The sequence below is a fragment of the Rhagoletis zephyria genome, unplaced genomic scaffold, assembly GCF_001687245.7.
Source record: "Rhagoletis zephyria isolate East Lansing unplaced genomic scaffold, Rhagoletis_zephyria_1.1 Rzeph_scaffold_01613, whole genome shotgun sequence".
Classification (NCBI taxonomy): Eukaryota; Metazoa; Arthropoda; class Insecta; order Diptera; family Tephritidae; genus Rhagoletis; species Rhagoletis zephyria.
The window spans coordinates 47,022-65,683 of NW_016158697.1; the positions used below are offsets into that span (position 1 = coordinate 47,022).

An 18,662-nucleotide genomic window follows, 5' to 3' on the forward strand; every position below is an offset into this window, starting at 1 on the left:
AAGCATCAACATGTTCGCAGTTGAAGGATTTTTATTAGGTAGGACTAGCGTCCTTACTCCTAGTGTCAAAACTATTACTAAAAAGACGTACATAGATCGTTTTTCAGTATCACCGATGTTATGTAGAATAGCTTTAGATAGTAACACAGTAGCATACATGGGAACAATATGTGGCTCTAGACAGACCAACAATTTTGGCTTAGCCATTGGATACTTAGCAAGGACATAAATCTTTCAATGTAATTGTCCACCTCGAGCAGACGAAGCCTAGGAGAGTGCAAGTGTAGAAAGCCGCAGCACCAAGCCACTGCATACTTTTGACCACCGCAGTTTCACGGCTAAGTGCTTACTGCTTGAAAGCACTAAATTAATGCAACTTAATGATCACAACTGTGGCGAGTGCATTTGTCGTCCTTCTAGATACTGCATTTGTATGTTATGTGAGTAAATGTAGCGGAGCGCGTATGTTTCTACACACAATTTTGAAATGAATGTGCCTACGGGTACTGGATTTGGCTGCAAATATACTTGAAAAACTGCTCTACAGCGCCACTGAGTCGTCCATTTTGAGCGAACTCGCAGCAACGCTATTACCACTACCCCCCTTACAACTGCCATGGGCGCCGCGTCGTCATATATCTGAACCTTCATGCGAATCGCCCACGTAACCTTCGTCTGGACTATCAGCTAGCGGTCCATTTAAATGACGCAGCTTTGAGGATTCTTCGGTTGCCGTTGCAGTGGCTGTTGTTGTTGCTGTTGTATTGCTTGCCGACATAGTCACTGTGGTTGCGCTGCTGCTACTGCTACTAATGCTGCTGCTGCTGTTGCCATCATTACTGCTACTGGCAGCCGTCGATGTGGTGGGCGAAACGTCATTCTCATCGCATTCGGGTATGGTAGAGGCGTCAACTTGTGCGGCTACACAACGTTTAACAGCAGCTGATGATGATGATGATGATGATGATGTGGACATGCTGAGGCCGGTGTTAGTGCTCGTTGTGGTAAACGTCGCGCATGTTGTTGTTATGGGCACTTGCGTTTGATTCGTTTGACCGTTGGATGGGGTTAGAGCAACCGTTGATGTGGATTTGTGTTGCTGTTGCACTAGGTGCGGCTGCTGTGTGTGCGCCTGCGGGCTTAGCACGCCAACAAAAGTTGGCGGATAGCGTATGGCCTGCACGTGATAGCCGGGCAAACAAGGTGGCCACTGCTGAAATGTAGCGGTTGAGATTGTCGAAGCACCATTACTTGCACCGCAGCCGCCCGCGCTGCCGTCATGCATGCTTGGCGCTGGACTTTGACTGCTCTTATAGCCATCTGGCGGTGAAGGATACTGCATCAAGTGTTGTTGTTGTTGTTGTTGTTGTTGGGCCAGTGGATAGCCCTCGGCTGTGAAGCGCACATTGGGCATATACTTGTCGTAAGTTGGTGTGCCGGAACGCTGCAGAAACTCAGCCTCCAGGCTGTAGCGCATGCCGGGATTTGCGGCCGAGGCGGCAAATTGTTGCTGTTTGTGCGCGCGATTGTGTGGCAGGGTGCGATAATAGTTCTGCTGTTGTATGTGCTGCGGCTGTGAAGGTTCGGCGCCTAGCGAATGTTGTGGCTGCAACTGGAGGTGATGATGCGAAGGCGGCGGTGGCGCGGCTTGTTGCATGTGCGCGTTGCTGTAGTCATAGGCAAAGCCGTCCTGTCCCAAGAAACAAACGGGATTCAAGTGCACGTCCACCTGATGCTGCGGCGCCGGTGCTGCGCTTAAGCTATTCATTACAGTTTTCAGTTGCATGCCACGCGGCAATGTTGTCATGGCGGCAAAGCGTGATGCGGCCGCAGAATTCAGCTGCATATTCGCTGGCCGTATGATTTGTGAGCCATAATGCGGCGCCAGCTGGTAGCAGCTATCGAAGGGAACTGGTGTCGTTGACATGCCCTGTATGCTACATGGACCCGAACAGTCGCTGGCGGCGTCATAGTCGCCGTCCAGTGAGGACGCTGTTTTCAATTTATTGTGATTCCCGCTCTCTGCGTCGTTTACTAAATCGGGGTTCTTTTCTTGGTAGTTGCGCACTGACGAGGGTGGCGAACAATAGCTCATGGCGTTGCCCACCAAAATAGGTGGCGGCGTGCCGCTAGCGCCAGCCATGCTCACGCTCAGCTGTAGCGCTTTGCCAGTGTTGTCGCCGGCTAATGTCGCAGCTGTTGGCGTTTGTTGTTGGTAGTGAGCGGGCGCATATAATAGCAGATTTTGCTTCATCTGACCACCAATAATGACGCCGCCATTTTCTTTGCACATTTTCGTGGGCGTCAATGCGTCAGCCATCAGTAGAGCGGCGCCGCCATTCATAGACTCGCCATCGTTGAGTATCGAGGAGCACTTCATCAACGCCGTCTCGTTACCATTGGTGTTGGTGGAATGCGCGCTGCCGCCGCCTACCACATTCGTAACGGAGCCACCACCTGAAAATTTTTGGCGTTTGTTCGGCTGTCGTTGCTTGCACTTAATCACGATCGTGCAGAGCAACACAACGAAGATGACTCCGGCGCCGGTGCTGCTGGCGACAATGTAGTTCATGTAGTCGCGTGGGAAGGATACCTCGTTCACCACAGGCGGCTCCTTGGTTATGACGCGCAGCGTATAGTTGCTGAATGTGATGCCTGCAATGTTCTTTCCCACGCACGAGAAGGTACCATTATCTTCGGCACCTACATTATAAATGAAAATCTCGCTACGCTTCTCTTCCGCGCTGCCACCCTCATCAATATAAAAGTACATATGCAGATTATCGATCAGACTGTCGTTGGTCATCACTTGCCCGTTGAAAAGCCACAGCACCTGCGGCTCGGGTATGGCGCGCACCACGCACATAATCGACATATTGCGTCCCTCTGAGATTTCTGTGTACGTCGATGTTGGCGTCACCTCAGGCAGGCAAGCGAGGTCGTCCTTATTCAGCGACTTGATCGTATGACCCTTCAGTCTTGGCGGCTCTATGCATTTGGGCTCCTCCACCTGCGGCGTCACGTAATTCTTAAGCCATGCATACACATCCAACAGCCGACAATCGCACATCCAACGATTGCTCTGCAAGCTAATGCCATGTAGCGATTTGGGCAGTATATGCGGACCCTGTATGAAACCGATACGATTGCCATCCAGCCGCAACCACTCCAGATTGTCCATGCCAATGAAGGCTTCATTCTCGATTCGTTCGATTTGGCAGTTGCTCAGCTCAAGCGTTGTCAAAAACGAGAGATGCCGAAAGGCGGACGTCTTTAATTCGCGTATCGGATTACCGCTTAGCGAGAGACGCATGAGCGAGCTGTAGTCCTGAAATGTCTCGGTGGGTACATTTTGTAGCATATTATCCGAGAGATCTAACTCGACCAGATTTGTTAGGCCACGAAAGGCCTTCTCGTGTATGCGTATCAGCTGATTGCGTGACAAGTAGATCTTCTGCAGATTAAGCAAATCCATGCGTAGAAAGCGTTCACTCTGCAACACTTGCAAGCTATTGCCGGAAAAGTTGAGTACCTGCGTGCCGGGGTCCATACCCTCGGGTATATTGGGCAGCTGCTGACTGCCGCACTCCACCGTTTGCTTGCCACCCTTCCACTTGCACATGCAAACCTCAGCTGGGCAGGTGAGCGTTAGCCGACAGATGGCCAAGAGGATGAGGATGGCTGCTGTTCGTAATATGGGGCTAGTCGATGTATGGTACATGGCGCGCGTGCTACTGTGATGTGGTACACGATGTGTTGTGTGTCGCATTTGTTTAGCAGCATGCGCCCTAAAGTATGCAATTGGCGATGTCAGCATTCGAATGGGTGATGACGAAACATGCTGGTCTTATTTTTTTTTTGCGCCTGCTCGTATGAAATGTGCCCTGAAAGTGCGATAATTTTGTATTTTATGCAAAAATGGTGCTTAATTTTTTTTATCTCGCTTCAGCCGAAAAGTATGCTATGCTTCGATATTTTCTTAAATTCCATGTATTTTCTTCTTGTGTCTTGTGTACTTGCTTGCCAGCTAAAATTCTGTTTCGCCTAAATTATAATCAGCTTGTAATAGTGTCATTCATTTGCTTCCGCTTCGCTCCGAGATAAGCTACTTTTTTTTAACAGTTCGTCTATGGTCGTCGACAATTTTTGTTACTCTCTCTCTCTCTTCGCCTTTCTCTCTCTCTCTACCTCGTACTCTTCACAGGCCTTCAAATGTAATATGATTAGCGTCATTTACGCTTTGCTTTGCCAGCGCAATCTATCTTGCTATACAAATTAAGTTGATTGCAAAAATCTGACATTTCACAACCCACTATGCTTTCAGCCGGACTCTATATCTTCTGCATTTCACTTTGTCTAGCGACACTTTCAGCATTTAAATTGATTCATTTGAAAATCTCGCCCGACTCAGTGGTGTTGCTAGTTACTGCCCTTCTTCCCACTGCCGTGACTTGCCATGCCTCTTGCGTTAATTTCTTCTGCTGTCAGCAGAAAGCCAACGCTCGACACATTTTAATATTTTTTTGTTTTTTGTTTTTTTACAAAATCTTCCACTGGTTGTAGTTGTTAGATTTTTTAACTTTATTCTCTTGTGCACTCTACTTTATTTATGCCACTTCATTTCTAGCGCCTTTCTCATTCACTGTCATTGTCAGTAGTATTACAGCAACAACAAATGTAATGCGGCTGCCTGCGTTACTGTTTTGTTGTTTGTGTTCGTGCATTCACTTTAATTTAGCACTTGCTTTTTTAAACATTATTGTTTGCTGTTGCTGTTGCTACTGTTGCCGATATGGCTACTGATTTACGTGTTTTATTTTACTAGCTTGCTTTCAAGTGCTCTGCTTCCGGCTATTTTCGCGCGCGCACTCACACACACACACACAAAGTTATTGCTTTATTTCTTTGTGCCTTCCTATTTTTAATGTCTATGTTAAGCTTCTATCCAGCGGCATCATATCTTTTTTTTGTTACTTTACAATCAGCGTTGCTCGCCAGTGGCGTCCGTTGGCTTTGTGGCTGTATAAGCTTGCAGCTCCACTTGCTTTAATGCCTTGTCTGTCTATTAATAATATGCTTTGCCTTCCACTACATGCATTTCAACAATATTTTCTGAAGTGCTCTTTGAGTGCGGCGCTTAATTCGCTTCTTTTTTTTGTTATCACTTCAGCGATTGCAGTGAGTGTTCAAAATCGGCAGCTTTCAGCATCGGCAGAGAAATGCATTAGTTGCCCCCTGGGGATTTGCATATGTTGATACCTGAAAAAAAAAAATTAAGGATTTAATTAGTTGTTTTTTATGCAAGGTTTAATGTGCTAGAAGCTTAGCTTAATTATCACGAAACCGAAAAGTGACAGGTCGTATACGTAACAAAGGCTTTCAGCTGCAGACACTGCATTACCGTCCTTTGCTTTTAGCTAGTGCAAAACATTTTAATTAACTAATGGCAGGCAGCAAAAACCATTTATTATGGCATGTATGTACGTATGTACTTATATACATTGGCGGTCATTAGAATAGACTCGCCTTACTTTGAAGAGTTTTGGCTATATTTCAATGGTTTATTTTATGTTTAATATTTTTTTAGAAAAGCCTGGCAAGATATACACCAAACACCATATAAATTCCCTTTGAAAACTTTGTACAAAAATTATAAAAATTCGACAGATTTTTAAACTTTTTATGAAGAATTTTTAGAAAAATTTCTGTTATGCAGTTTTGTAGCCCATTAAATTTTAGGATAATAAAATGCAAGTTTCAAGTGACTAGAAAATACCGTTGATTTTTGACAAGTTTTTTTTTGACTGAATAAAAAGTTTAAAAATTTGGCGAGTCTATTCTAATGCCCGCCAGTGTACATTTGTAGATAATTTCCTGTGAACATAACGATAACCCCTGCAACAACGATAAAACTCAAAAAAAACAAATAAATAAAAAAAATCCTTGCTCCTGTTAAGTGTTTCATATCACTAATCCTTGTCTAATCCATGTGTAATCCTTATTAAAGTAGTAGTAAGGATTACTAACGTAAATAGTAGAGACTTGACAGGGATTAGAGACATGAGTCAGTTAGCAATAGCAAGGGCGTATTTATTTACTTCTGAGTTGCGTCATTAATGCAGAAGAGCATCGTAAACATATGTAAACATATTCTTATTAACACTGTACAAAAAAAAATAAAAATTTATGTGTGATCCTAGGCGCGACTGAAGTGAAACTTCTTCCTAAAACTTCACAATTTAATTTAAATTTTAAACAGCTGGCAATCCTTTTTTAAAATCCGGAGTTATAAGCGATTCTGGTGCCAAATTTCATCTAAGTTCATCCAGCGGTTTCCAAGTGAAGAGAAGTCTCGCGTGGTTCCATTTTTATAACTTAAAATCACCCTGTACCAATAAAAAGTCCTAGCTTCAAAAGCTAAAATAACACAACTTTTATGTAAGCGTTTATTGGCATACAAATTGGCGTTAGGAATTCGGTAGTGGTATTTGCGTTGATACAGTGACGAACCAGGAGCCCCACAATATCTTATGCATAATTTAGTTAAATTCTACTTTTAAAACAGGTGGCAACCCTCTTGAAAATATTTTCAAACTAAAAATTCTTAAACCTCTTAGGTCGGCCATCCATATCAGTGTGATCGTTTTGATCCAAGTGGATCAAATGGGATAAATTTTTCGATGAAATTTGGGGAGATACTTTTTTTCAATTTTGATACTTTTCCAAATACAAATGAAAACAAGTAAGAAAGTCAAATTTCGGGTGGAGCCGAACATTAAATACCCGGCGCAAGTATTAAATATATGTTTTTTCACCTTTCCGAAAGCTACCGCTAGATGGTAGGCCGGGGTGTATCAATTTTGAGTAAATTAGCGTCCTTAAATTTCGAATTATTGAAGTTTCAAGCATTTCTGAAATTTACCGTTATATAAAAAGCGGCCGTAATTTTAGTCCGATTTCAATAATTTTCAACGCTTTGCTTTCATGTGGCAAGCACAATAACCACACCGAGTTTGGTACAAATTGGTAGAACGGTTACCGATATACATATATGTGATCATAAGCGGGCGGTGCCACGCCCATTTTCCAAAATTTTGCCATAAACGTATTTCTTAGTAAAGAATTGTTGCAAGCATCAATTTTGAATAAATTAGCTTTAATATTTACTGATTTATCGAAGATTTTGTATTTCTCTAAATTACCGTTATATGGGATGTGGGCGTGGTTATTGTCCGATTTTAAAAAGTTTCGGCGATTTTTATGCTGTACCAAGGCCAACCACTGTGCCAAGTTTGGAAGAAATTGGTACAGCGGTTACCAAGATATGCACATGTAACCATAAGTGGGCGTGGCTACGCCCATTTTTCAAAAATTTATAATATTCTTATTTTTCGTCTAAAACTTATTATAAATATCAATTTTGAATGAATTATCTTCAGTAGTTACTAAAATATCGCAGTTTTCATATTTCTGGAAATTACCGTTATAAGGGAAGTGGGCGTGGTTAAAGTCCGATTTCGCCCATTTTCAATACCAACCTACCTTGGATTAAGGGAAACCTACACACCAAATTTTGTTGAGATATCTCAATTTTTGCTCGAGTTATCGTGTACACGGACGGACGGACAGACGGACAGACGGAAGGACAGACAGATATGGCTTAATCGATTTCCTTTTTCATCCTGATCATTTATGTATACATTTGTCTATATCTATCTCGATTCGTTTTGGCTGTTACAAACTACCGTTATGTGAACAAAATTAATATACCCTTGTGCACAAGTGCGCTCGGGTATAAAAATCTGTAAATTTGTATGCATTCAAAACATGTCGTGCACCTATGGCAACGTACATCCAAAAGTTCATTGTCGTTCATTGAACGAACCTTTCATGTATGTATTGTGTCATGGTCCATGAAGAAAAACGTCAAAATGTGAACAAACGAACAGTATCATAGCGTTACATTTTTTTTTATTTTCGCTATGTTCAATAACAAAAATTAGGGCTTGGTACTTGGTGCCAAAATCGGTTAAATTGTTTTGGAAAATGTTTTTTCATAAAAATTATTATATATATATTATTGGTTTTATTCCATATTGATACTTAAGTGAAAAGAAGTGATATATTTGATACGTTTTAAATCTCTTTTCTGCTAAAATATTTCACAAGCCCGCGGTCATACTGATCCATATCATGTATTTAAAAACAAATATTTATTAGTGCAAAAAAGGTGAGGGTAGGCGCTGTAGCCAATGGTAAAGTCCGTTTACCACATCTGCGTGATTGGAAGTCATGCAGAGTCCGCAAAAAACTGCAGAACAGTGTCCGGAGGTTGCATCAGACTAGGCTGAGCATACTTCGAACTGCCATCAAATTATAACTTAAGAAAGTGTTATTACATGACAGTTGAGAAGTGCATGTGCAATGCTTTCATAAAATTAATGAAGGAAATTTTTGGACATGCAGCAGTACATAGCAAGCATTTAGGCGCCTGGTGTCAACAGTCACGCCTAGACAACTTATAAAATTAGTCCAGAAAAAGTTTTTCCTAAATCAACCCTCTTCAAACACGAGCACCTTCTTACACCACTTTCGTCTGATATCCATATTCTAAAATATATTTTAATTACTAGCTGCCGCAATTCAAGTTAAATTTGATTTTTTAAACATGTGGCAACACCCCTAAGAATTACTAAAATTATATAAGCAAAAAAAAATAGTTTTTTAAACTGATCATTATTTAGGTGGTACCGAAGGAATCAGAAAAATTAATATACCAATTCATATACCATCAGCTAAAGCCACAGCGTTCTCTCTGCATTGTTTTATTATGCTGGAGGTGATGCTTACTGAGCCAAGGGATTTGATCGCTGGCTGAATGCTGGTCCTTGCTAGCTTCACGGGGACACTTGTGCTGTTTCAAGCAAGAAACAAATAAAACTTGTTTATTTTTTCTTAGTTTTCTCTGCGTCCGTGCATTCTCAATGTGCTACAAAAAGCTATTATTATTAATTACATTTATTTTGACTCTAACGAAAAGTTGCTCCGAAATTAACCAGTGAAGATATTTATCCATAGTCTTTAAAAGTAGCAATTGTTCATAGCACAACAAAAATCAACAAGATATAAAAATTTCGATTTGTAGTAAATTTTAGTCTACTCAGGCACCATTAAAATTAATACCATAACATTAGCTACAGTTAATTTCTTCCCGAAGGCATAGATGATGTCCTTACAACCGGCAAATACATTGCCAATCATTGCCGTTTGCTCTTAGCTGTAAAAATTAATTAAGCCAACGACAACAAAAGAAATTTGAAACAGTCATTTAGATATATATATATATGTATATACTATATAACGAGACAAACCGCACATACATAAGTATAATAAAATTACAACAACAGCTGTGCAGGTATGTAAGCCAAAACAAGCTGTTAACTCATTTACCTTAAAGCCAATCAAAGCCTAGAATATGTAAATTAAACTCGTTTGTAAGCAATTTATATCTATAGGTATATATACATTAGGGTGGTACTTAAAAAATCAAATGAGCGATTTTTTTCAGTCTCACCACTTCAGTCGGTAATACGACGGTCAGAGATATCACATATAAATTTTGGTACCGATCGGAGTCGGTTAAGAAGTCTTCACATTCATTTTGACCTGTGCGCGCCACGCCTTAACCGTCTCCAATCGGGACCGAAATTTATATTTGATATCTTCGACTATAGTAGCATCGACGTAGGGGTTGAGGCTTAGAAAATCTGATATACAAATTTTGCTTCCTACATTTAAGTACCACCCTTATATACATCCATATATTAACTACCTTTTTACTTTTAGCAGAAATCTACTTGAACAATGGCCAACAAGCACAACGCAACACAATACAAATGACAGAGTAGTCTGTATGTACAAACCAAGCAATCGCGGCCCGAGGAAAAACGGCTACAAAAGTAATAGCGACAGCAGCAGCAGCAGCAACAACAACAGCAATGATAAAACCAACAATAAATCATGTAGCATATTGTAGGGAAGATACTTAAAGGCATAAAATATAAATTACGCAAAATTAAGCTAAGCTCATAGTCAAACACAAACACGCAGACGGACGCACGTACATACTCCAACAGCTCAAAGTATTTAAAGTAAAAGGATATGGAAGGGTGGATAAGAGTGTTTAATCGGCGTTGAATAGGATGAAAGAAAGATATTTTATAATAGCAGCTATATATCTCGCTATTAAGTAGACAGTCGCTGCTATTAGACAAAGCCCAAATCCTCTTGCTTTTCCTTGGTAATACTGTAATTCTCTTGGTTCTGGGTTGGTGTAGCCACTTTCGTATTTTGCGCGCAGGAAGAGGTAATAAGGTGTAAAATAACTCAAAGCTGAAGTGGATGTGTGCACACACACACACACACACACATACATACATACACTTGTGTTCACATTAACAGGCAAAGTTACACAAAAGAACGCCACTTAAGGCAAAGCATTGTTTTTCTTTAAGTCAACAAAAAATACACTCTGTTTCACTAGAAGAGGTACGCTTTTTAAATGCAACCTCGTTGCGCCTAATACAATATTACAACTTCTCAACAAAAATTATACGCATATTCCACTTATTACGGACCGTCTTTACCGGCGAGAAGATCTCGCTGTCTAGACGAAGCAAGCGGAATCTCGCCCATGTGGGCCGCAATAAGTACGAAGCATACTTATTCTTACTTTCATGTCGTGTCAGATGAAGTCAAGTCTAACCAAGTTAAGTAAAGCTATATCAAGGCATGTCAGGTCAAGTCAAGTTAAGTCAAACAAGTCAAGTCACGTCAAAGCAGGTTAAATAAAGTCATTTCAAGACCAGTTTGATAAAGTAACGTAATGTCACGACAATACGAGTCAATTCAGTTCAAGCCTCCTCAAGTCAGGTCACGACAAGTCAAGTCGTGTCAAGGAAAGTCAAACCTGGTCAAATCAAGCCGTGTCAAGTCAATGCAATCATGTTAAGCCGAGTCGGCTCAAGTTACGTTTAGCCAAGTTAAGTCAATCTATGCCAAGTCGAGTCATATCAAGTCAACTCATGTCATGTAACGAGTAGAAAAGTCAACTAAGGTGAAGCCACGTCGAGCTAGATCACGTAAAATTAAGCCAAGCCAAGTCAAGTCATCTCAAGAAAAGTCAAATCGAGTCAAATCAAGTCGTGTAAGGAAAATACAAGTCAAATAAAATCATGTGAAGTCGAGTCGGGTCCAGTTAATTTAAGTTCTGACTTGAATTACCAGGTCAGGCAGGTTAAGCCATGTCCAGCCTACATAGTCAACTTAAATCGATTGATGATTAAGAAAATATCAGTATGCAGTATTATTTTCAGTCTTTATTAAAATATTAAATAGCTATGCCAATCACGTAGTCAGCATGAGCTCGTAAAACCTTTTCAGTATTGTTGCAATCACGAATCTGCCGCCGACCTAAAATATCTTAGAATTACTCTTGACACTAGGCTTTATAGGACTTCTATACACAGAGATTTTATCGCATGATTGTTTGTTCGATTGTGTCATATAATTCGATGGCCAAGGACACCACTAAACCATATCTCATTTCAGCATACTCCAAGGGACCTTGTTACTTTGGCAGCACTGGCATAGTAAATCTTTTAAATAAATAAAATACCGGCTTGATTAAGGCGTCAGCTCTGTCTTGCAGGCAATAAGTCGTCGGGAAAAAATAATTCTATTTGCCCATTTCTGTTCGTAGATCCATCGGATATTCTGGTAGTCACTGAAGAGCAAAACTCAATGCCAAAAATTTCTAATTAAATTACGAGACCAATCAAAAGGCTAGAGGCCTCCTCACTCGACACTCACTAGTTAAGTACTTAAGAAGTTAGATTCTTGAAAATACATGTGTTCCCATTCAGGTTGACGTTGTTTATACATACGTATACTTCTTAAAGATACATACGGATGTATATTCATTTATGGATGTACCTTTATATTGATGTTCTATATAAGGTAAACGAGTATCCTATTGTTTTAAATATAACACAAAAGGTGTTTTGCTAGCAGCTTAATTTAAAGGAGGAGTATATTGGTCTCATCCTTACCAACTTCAGTGATTATATAGGTATGTATGTATGTATATACCAATGTTTTTTGCCTATAAAAGTGTCTGTAGCAGCAATAATACACAACTAACTCAAACAAAAGATAAACAAAAGCTGTGTAGTAAACTGTTATACATAGGTACAAATTGTCAACCAAACGTTTTAGAGCTAAGAAAGCACGTAAATGTAAATAGCAACTTCTTTGAAGTAAGTAAGAAGCCATATTTGAGTTGTAAACAAGTACGCAAATAGATGTACGGCCACAAACAATGTGGTATTTATTTTGTCATTAAGTCGGCAATGTAGATACATAGGTACGTGTGTGTGTAGGTAACTATGTATTTGTGTAGCTAATAGCCATAAAATAAACAGACTTATTTCACTTTGTTTATTTTTTTATGCAGAGTTTGAGCTAATTATAAAATAATTTTGCAATGGAAAATACTACGGAAAATTTGTTTGACTCATAAAATTGTATCTATTTTTAACAGGATTAATGAATATCTTGAAAAAAATCCCCTTCTTCTAGTTTTAAACATAAAGTATATTTATATGTAAATATAGCCTTATGGACCCGAAGGACATTTCTGAAGAAAACGATACTATTTTTTTTTCAAATATTGATGGCTGATGACGGGTATGACCGAACAACTAATTCGAATGCGCATGAAAATGGTAACATAATTGGGGAATCGTTGGGCTGTAAAGTGGAAAAAATTGTCTCTTGTACATGGATATACTTGGACCAATAGGCTACATATTAAAAAAAAAACACACACATATACAATACAAAAATTAGTCAGAAACTGGTCTTTAAGTGGATTGCATTCAGCTTTGAGCAAATGGATAAACAACATTCAAATATTTGAAAATATATCGGTAAGAAAAACCTTAAAAAATATGCGAAATATTCAAAAGGAAAAAAGGGAAAACGCAGCGGGAACAGGTGTTAATACCACTTCTATGGATACTTGTTGACAACCTGGTTTTTATAAAATTGATAGAAGGATTTTCAGTTCTCTAATAAAAAAGACATTGGAGTCTAACAGTAGCTGGACTACAGAGGGGAGGTTGAATGTTAATTTTGGGAAAGCAGATCTGGTTCTACTCATTGGCAAGTACGTCTGTCTACAGGTACCATGAATTGGTGGTCAAATTCACACATTCAAACAATACAATAAATTTGTATATATGTATACATACATGGAAAAATTTTATTTATTTTTTTAATAAGCCGGGTTCCAAGCCTAAAGCACGACCAATTGTTTGAGGTTTGCCTTCTGACACTTGCCGCCTTCCAAACGAGTGTTCGGTTAAGCCAACTGCGTACAATCAAGCGCAGCTATTCCGGTGCTATTTAAACTTGATCATGTGGCTGTTGGTTTTGTTGGTTGTTGTTAAACTTTTAAAATAAAAAAATCGTTAATTTCATAAATTACAAAATAGCTGCTACAGATATTCTGCATGATTTCGCTTGTTTTTTAATTTGTTGGCACCCTCTTTAAACTTCACAGATGTGCTGTATGCTTGATGCCAACAATAATTGCCTCTAATATGAATATTTTATTTGAAAACTTCCCAAAGTTAACAAAAAAAAAATGCGTTATGACTTTTTCGAGTGACAACAAAAAAAATTTGTATTTTGGGTACTTCTTCGCCTAAAAAACTTGCTAGGGCTAAAATTGTTCCAATACTTGATTTGATTCTGGAATCCCATTGATTGAAATTGCCGAGAGAAGGGAGTAACACTAAAAATCAACTAGCGAGATTTGTTAATATACACAGATATGTACGATATGTGCGAGCATCTATATAAACTTAAGATTAAAATTTATATTCTACTAAAATATTTCATATTCTCATTTTATTTATATGGCTTAATCCGTTTGATGAACGATTGATACAAATGGCTGCAATAATTTTATGCGTAACAAACGTTTTTTAAATGAATCTTAGAGAACTTTACCTACTTTGTTTAAAATGCTCATCCTAAGCTAGGGAAAGGGCCTTTTTTTTCAATTGGTTTTTTTTTTTTTTTGTTTTTTTTTTTTTTGCTTAAAGGTAGGCTGGATTAAAATCTCTTATCTCAAAATTAATTTCTGGCAGTAAAAGGAACTTCAAAAGCCCGTTGTATTTGCATACACATCTACTTGAATTTTTAGATACTCGTATATGAATGAAGGTGTGTATGTTGCCATATGATTTATCACTATAAGTCTTTACAAACTTTTCTTCTTCCATTCTCCTGCTGTTGGTTAAGCAATTACCTAAATACATTTCATACACACAAGGGGAGTTTAGACGTAAGATGAATGTTTGCTAAATTACACCTACTTTCAAAATAATGGCACATTATCAATCTAAGAATTAAGCAACAAAGTGAGCATTTACGTACCTACGAAAAAAACTGAGGAGATTGGATGCTTCGCTTACATATAAAAAATGCAAAAGTAGCAAAAAATTTAGCAATTTCTTTTGAAAGCAGCCTAAGGAAGTGTACGCCAAATTAATGATTTTATTGTTTAATAAATGTAAAGGTTGCTCAATAAATGCAAATGAAAGAGAAAAGAATAATTTTGGCTGCAGTAATGGTGTTGAAAAACACAATTTAAAATTTTTTCTTATTAAAATATGAAGATTTAATAGAAAGTCGCATAACTAGTATGGGCTCCACTGTGTCTCGATCAATTTCACACTGAATTCGACACTATGGCTGCTGCTTGCAGTTCCTTGCGCCATCCATCCTCTGCAATCGTTATTGGCAAACTTTCTCTAAATTGCACATACGGCATGATATAGTCTATGTTTCCCACCAGGTGGCAGGAAAACTTACTGTGACCGTTTCATCTGCAATTGAACTGACCAGTAGCATTGAGTCGCATTGCAGTTTTCAGGGCTATATTTCCAGCAGCCAGATCTGCCGGAGGTAAATATGTGCAGGATGACGCTCAGCGCATTCCAATCATCGCTAGCCTTTACACTCGATATCGATACGTTGTGCATAGGTTTTCCTTTTAATTACTATCCAAGCATTCATTTTATTCGTTGGCTTTATTTACATAGCCAAGTTTCAGATAACTATTATTTATTTGAGAAAAAGCTCTTTTTTCCTACCTTTCGTACTACTTACTTCAATAATTTCCATACTGTAGCTCCATGTAGCCTGTTCAATACTCTACCTGTACTGCCACTTTAAGTGTGATAAGGAGTTTGCGAGAATTCTTAGTAAATGTAAGAAGCTTTCTAGAAGAGCAATCACATAATGATATCAAGTTTTTGCAGAAACTTACTACTAAGTAAATTCCAGATATAAAATTGCTATTTTTTGTGGTTAAAAATAACATTTATATAATAAATCTGTGTTCGTATGGAAAAGCAGCTAATGTCGAAAGGTTGGCTTTAGTATAATGCGGCAATCCCTTTATTTTTTAAACGGCAAGGAATTTTTCGATGAGACTTAATAAGAATATTGACTCGCTAGTATCAGAACTATTTCTTGCACATTTATTTGCCAAAAGTTCTTCAACGGCTCGGCGCCAGGGAATCATTCGCAATCGTATGCTGCGAATGCCGATTTATACTAAAGCCAGCCTTTCGACATAAGCTACTTTTCCATATGAACACAGAAATATACACAACATCTACAATAGGGTGCCCATCAAAAATGCTTTTTTTGGAAATTTCAACATCCTACCCCCTAATTTTATTCGTCTCTATGAGAAATACATATACAATCGCTCTTTAGCAAGAAGTGAGTTTTCAAGAAATTTTTCTGTTCTTTTGTTTTTAAGAAAAATTCATAAATCTTTCTAATTAGCGAAATTGTATTAATTAATTGGAATCTAATTTTTTTATCCACAACCAAAACTAGTTTTGAGGGTTCTCGAATAATGCGTCAGCTGGTTCATTCCTTTTGGAATTAAACCATTCAAAACACAACTCAGGAGTCGACTGGTATTACTCATTTCATAATGCTACATATTAAACGTCTTTTTTAACAAGCGACTATCACTTTCAATTCTATCACACATACATATGTAATCAAATAAGATTACCAGTCATGANAAAAAAAAAAAAAAAAAAAAAAAAAAAAAAAAAAAAAAAAAAAAAAAAAAATACTAAATAAGAAAATGTAACTCAGGATTGCCACCAGTTATATTCCACAACTGCCTGCCAACTTGGCGTTCATCTTTGTAAGGTTTGTTGGGCTTCATTTCTCATTTGACATTGGCATGTGTAGATATGTATTATTTTATGTATTGGTTCATGTATGTCTGAAAATGTGCGGGTGTGCGCATTTTTCTCGGTAAGGCAATAAAATAAACAAATCTAATATTAACTAAGGCTGTTATGTTGCTGAAGAAATGTTTTATTATTACATTTTCGTATGCCAACCCCACCCTACTAGCAATTGTTGTTTTCATCCCAGCGGGGCCTGCCTGCGCCAATCGAATAACCGAATAATTTAAGCGGAAGAGTGCTGAAGAGGAAACTAAAAACACACAACTACTTAAATACTTATATGAAAAGGAAAAGTCTTGCTTAAGCAGAACACATAAGAATCTGGAAAATTGATAACAGCAGTTATATGCCGTTGTTTGCGTCAAAGCCGGTGATGCGCGAAAGATGGTTGGTGCCGCTGCTAAGCCTTAGGCCGCCATAGGAACTAAATATGTACTAGCAGCCGCAATAACGGTATGTAATGTAAAATAAAAGTAGCGACTAAAGTAGAGGTGATTACATTAGTTGCATGTTGCTGATGGCAGCCAATGGGTTAGGCTTAATAGAGCCCATATACACATTTGCTTTCAGCAAATCGTCAAAACACTGCTGCGTATCAGCTTAACTAAATAAAATGCGAATTTGCGATGCGTGTTTTATTCTTCTTTGAGCCACTTATGCCGTTAGCTGCCTTATATATGTATGTATAACAGCAACGATGTGTGCTAGCATGCAATTGCGTACAAATATTGATTGTACTCCGACGAGATAAATGCGCACAATTTGCTGCCAGGCACTCCACCAAAAACACACATATGTACATACACTTCCATGCAATCGTTCAACAAGAGTTCAGCGCTAAAATCTCATTGAGTGGGAGGAGTAGAAGGTAGGCTATGGAATCTGGATTACTTAGTTAGTTGATTGTTTTGGCCGCATTTTGTGGAATGCGGACGGGTTGTTATTGGGCTTGGTTTTTATGTAGTAGCCGTGAATGTGCTTCACTTCCGTGACATTGCCACATTTATCTATAACTGTTTTTGTTTGTTTTTTTGTTTTTAGACACATTTATGAATGTTATCTAATATATTCAGATATTTATTTGTAATCAAAATAAAATTATTTTGATATTTTTGTTGCTAGCTAGTATGTGCTCATAATCGCGCTGCCTCAACCAGTATTGCGGATGACAGGAGTGTCCTTTAACAAAGCATTGTACTTGAAATATACATTGCGTAGTGATTAAAATCAGCGGATAAAAGATAATAATAAATGAAACTGCATAGAACAAAATTAGTGGAACAAGGCATATGAAAAAGGCAGTAGAATAGTAGTAGCAAAAACAACCATCGCGTGTATTTGGACTCCAATGGCGTTTTCGTTTTTCCAAAAAAAATGTTGCCTTCACATTGCCCTCTTCTTAGTATTTGTGCGTAGAGGGCAACCTTTTTCAGTAGAAACGAAAACGCCATAAGGCAGGCACCGTAACAAATATAACTTTTATTAAAAAAAAAAAAATACTTTTTGGTGATTAAATTTTTTAAAGAGTTTAATTTATTGCTTAGAAAATAAAACTTCATTTTTGGGTTTTTAATTTTTATTTTTAAAGAAAACTGAGAAAAAAAACGTCAAATAAATATCAACAAAAGTAAAAAATGTAACACTCTTACGGTTAAAGACTAAGGTTCAGAGTAAACATAAATTCAAAGACGGTTCCAACGGGGAAGATGAAAACGAACACGAAGATGAATACGAAGACGAATACGGAGACGAAGGTGAAGACGAGTAATAAGTCGGCGGAGAAAGTAAAGAGGAAAACGAATACGTACATATGTACATATAAGGGGACAAAGACATGCGACATATGATACATGCCGGGTTTGAAGAGAAATACGATGATGAAGGCCAAAAGAAAGGCCGAGACGTAGACGCTAACGATTACGGAAGCGAAGGCAAAAAGGGAACGATTAAGAAGTAGAAGACGAGGATAGATATGAACAAGCACGGAGACGAACACGCGAACGAATAAAACAAGAAAGACGTATAAGAAAACGAATACGAACACGAATAAAAATACGAACACAGATACGCACAGAATACGAATGTAGAGTTACGATTACCATTACGATTATCATTACCTTTACCATTTATTATTCCCATTACCATTAACATTACAACTATACATACCAATACCATTGCCATTACTCTTATATTTTTATACCCGAGCGCACTTGTGCACAAGGGTATTATAACTTTGTTCACATAACGGTTGTTTGTAACAGGCAAAACGAATCGAGATAGATATAGACAAATGTATACATAAATGATCAG

The 18,662-nt window shown here is 38.4% G+C and overlaps 1 protein-coding gene across 1 annotated transcript in view; it reads right to left on the reverse strand.

Moving 5' to 3' along the window:
* Positions 1-296: 296 nt before the first annotated feature.
* Positions 297-18,662, reverse strand: part of kek2 (leucine-rich repeat, immunoglobulin-like domain-containing kekkon 2 protein) — a 62,026-nt gene continuing 43,660 nt past the window's right edge. The window contains exon 3 of the mRNA XM_017618388.1: positions 297-5,259. Coding sequence (XP_017473877.1) covers positions 632-3,817 — 3,186 coding nt within the window. The 5' untranslated portion in view covers positions 3,818-5,259 and the 3' untranslated portion in view covers positions 297-631. The remainder of the gene's footprint in view (positions 5,260-18,662) is intronic.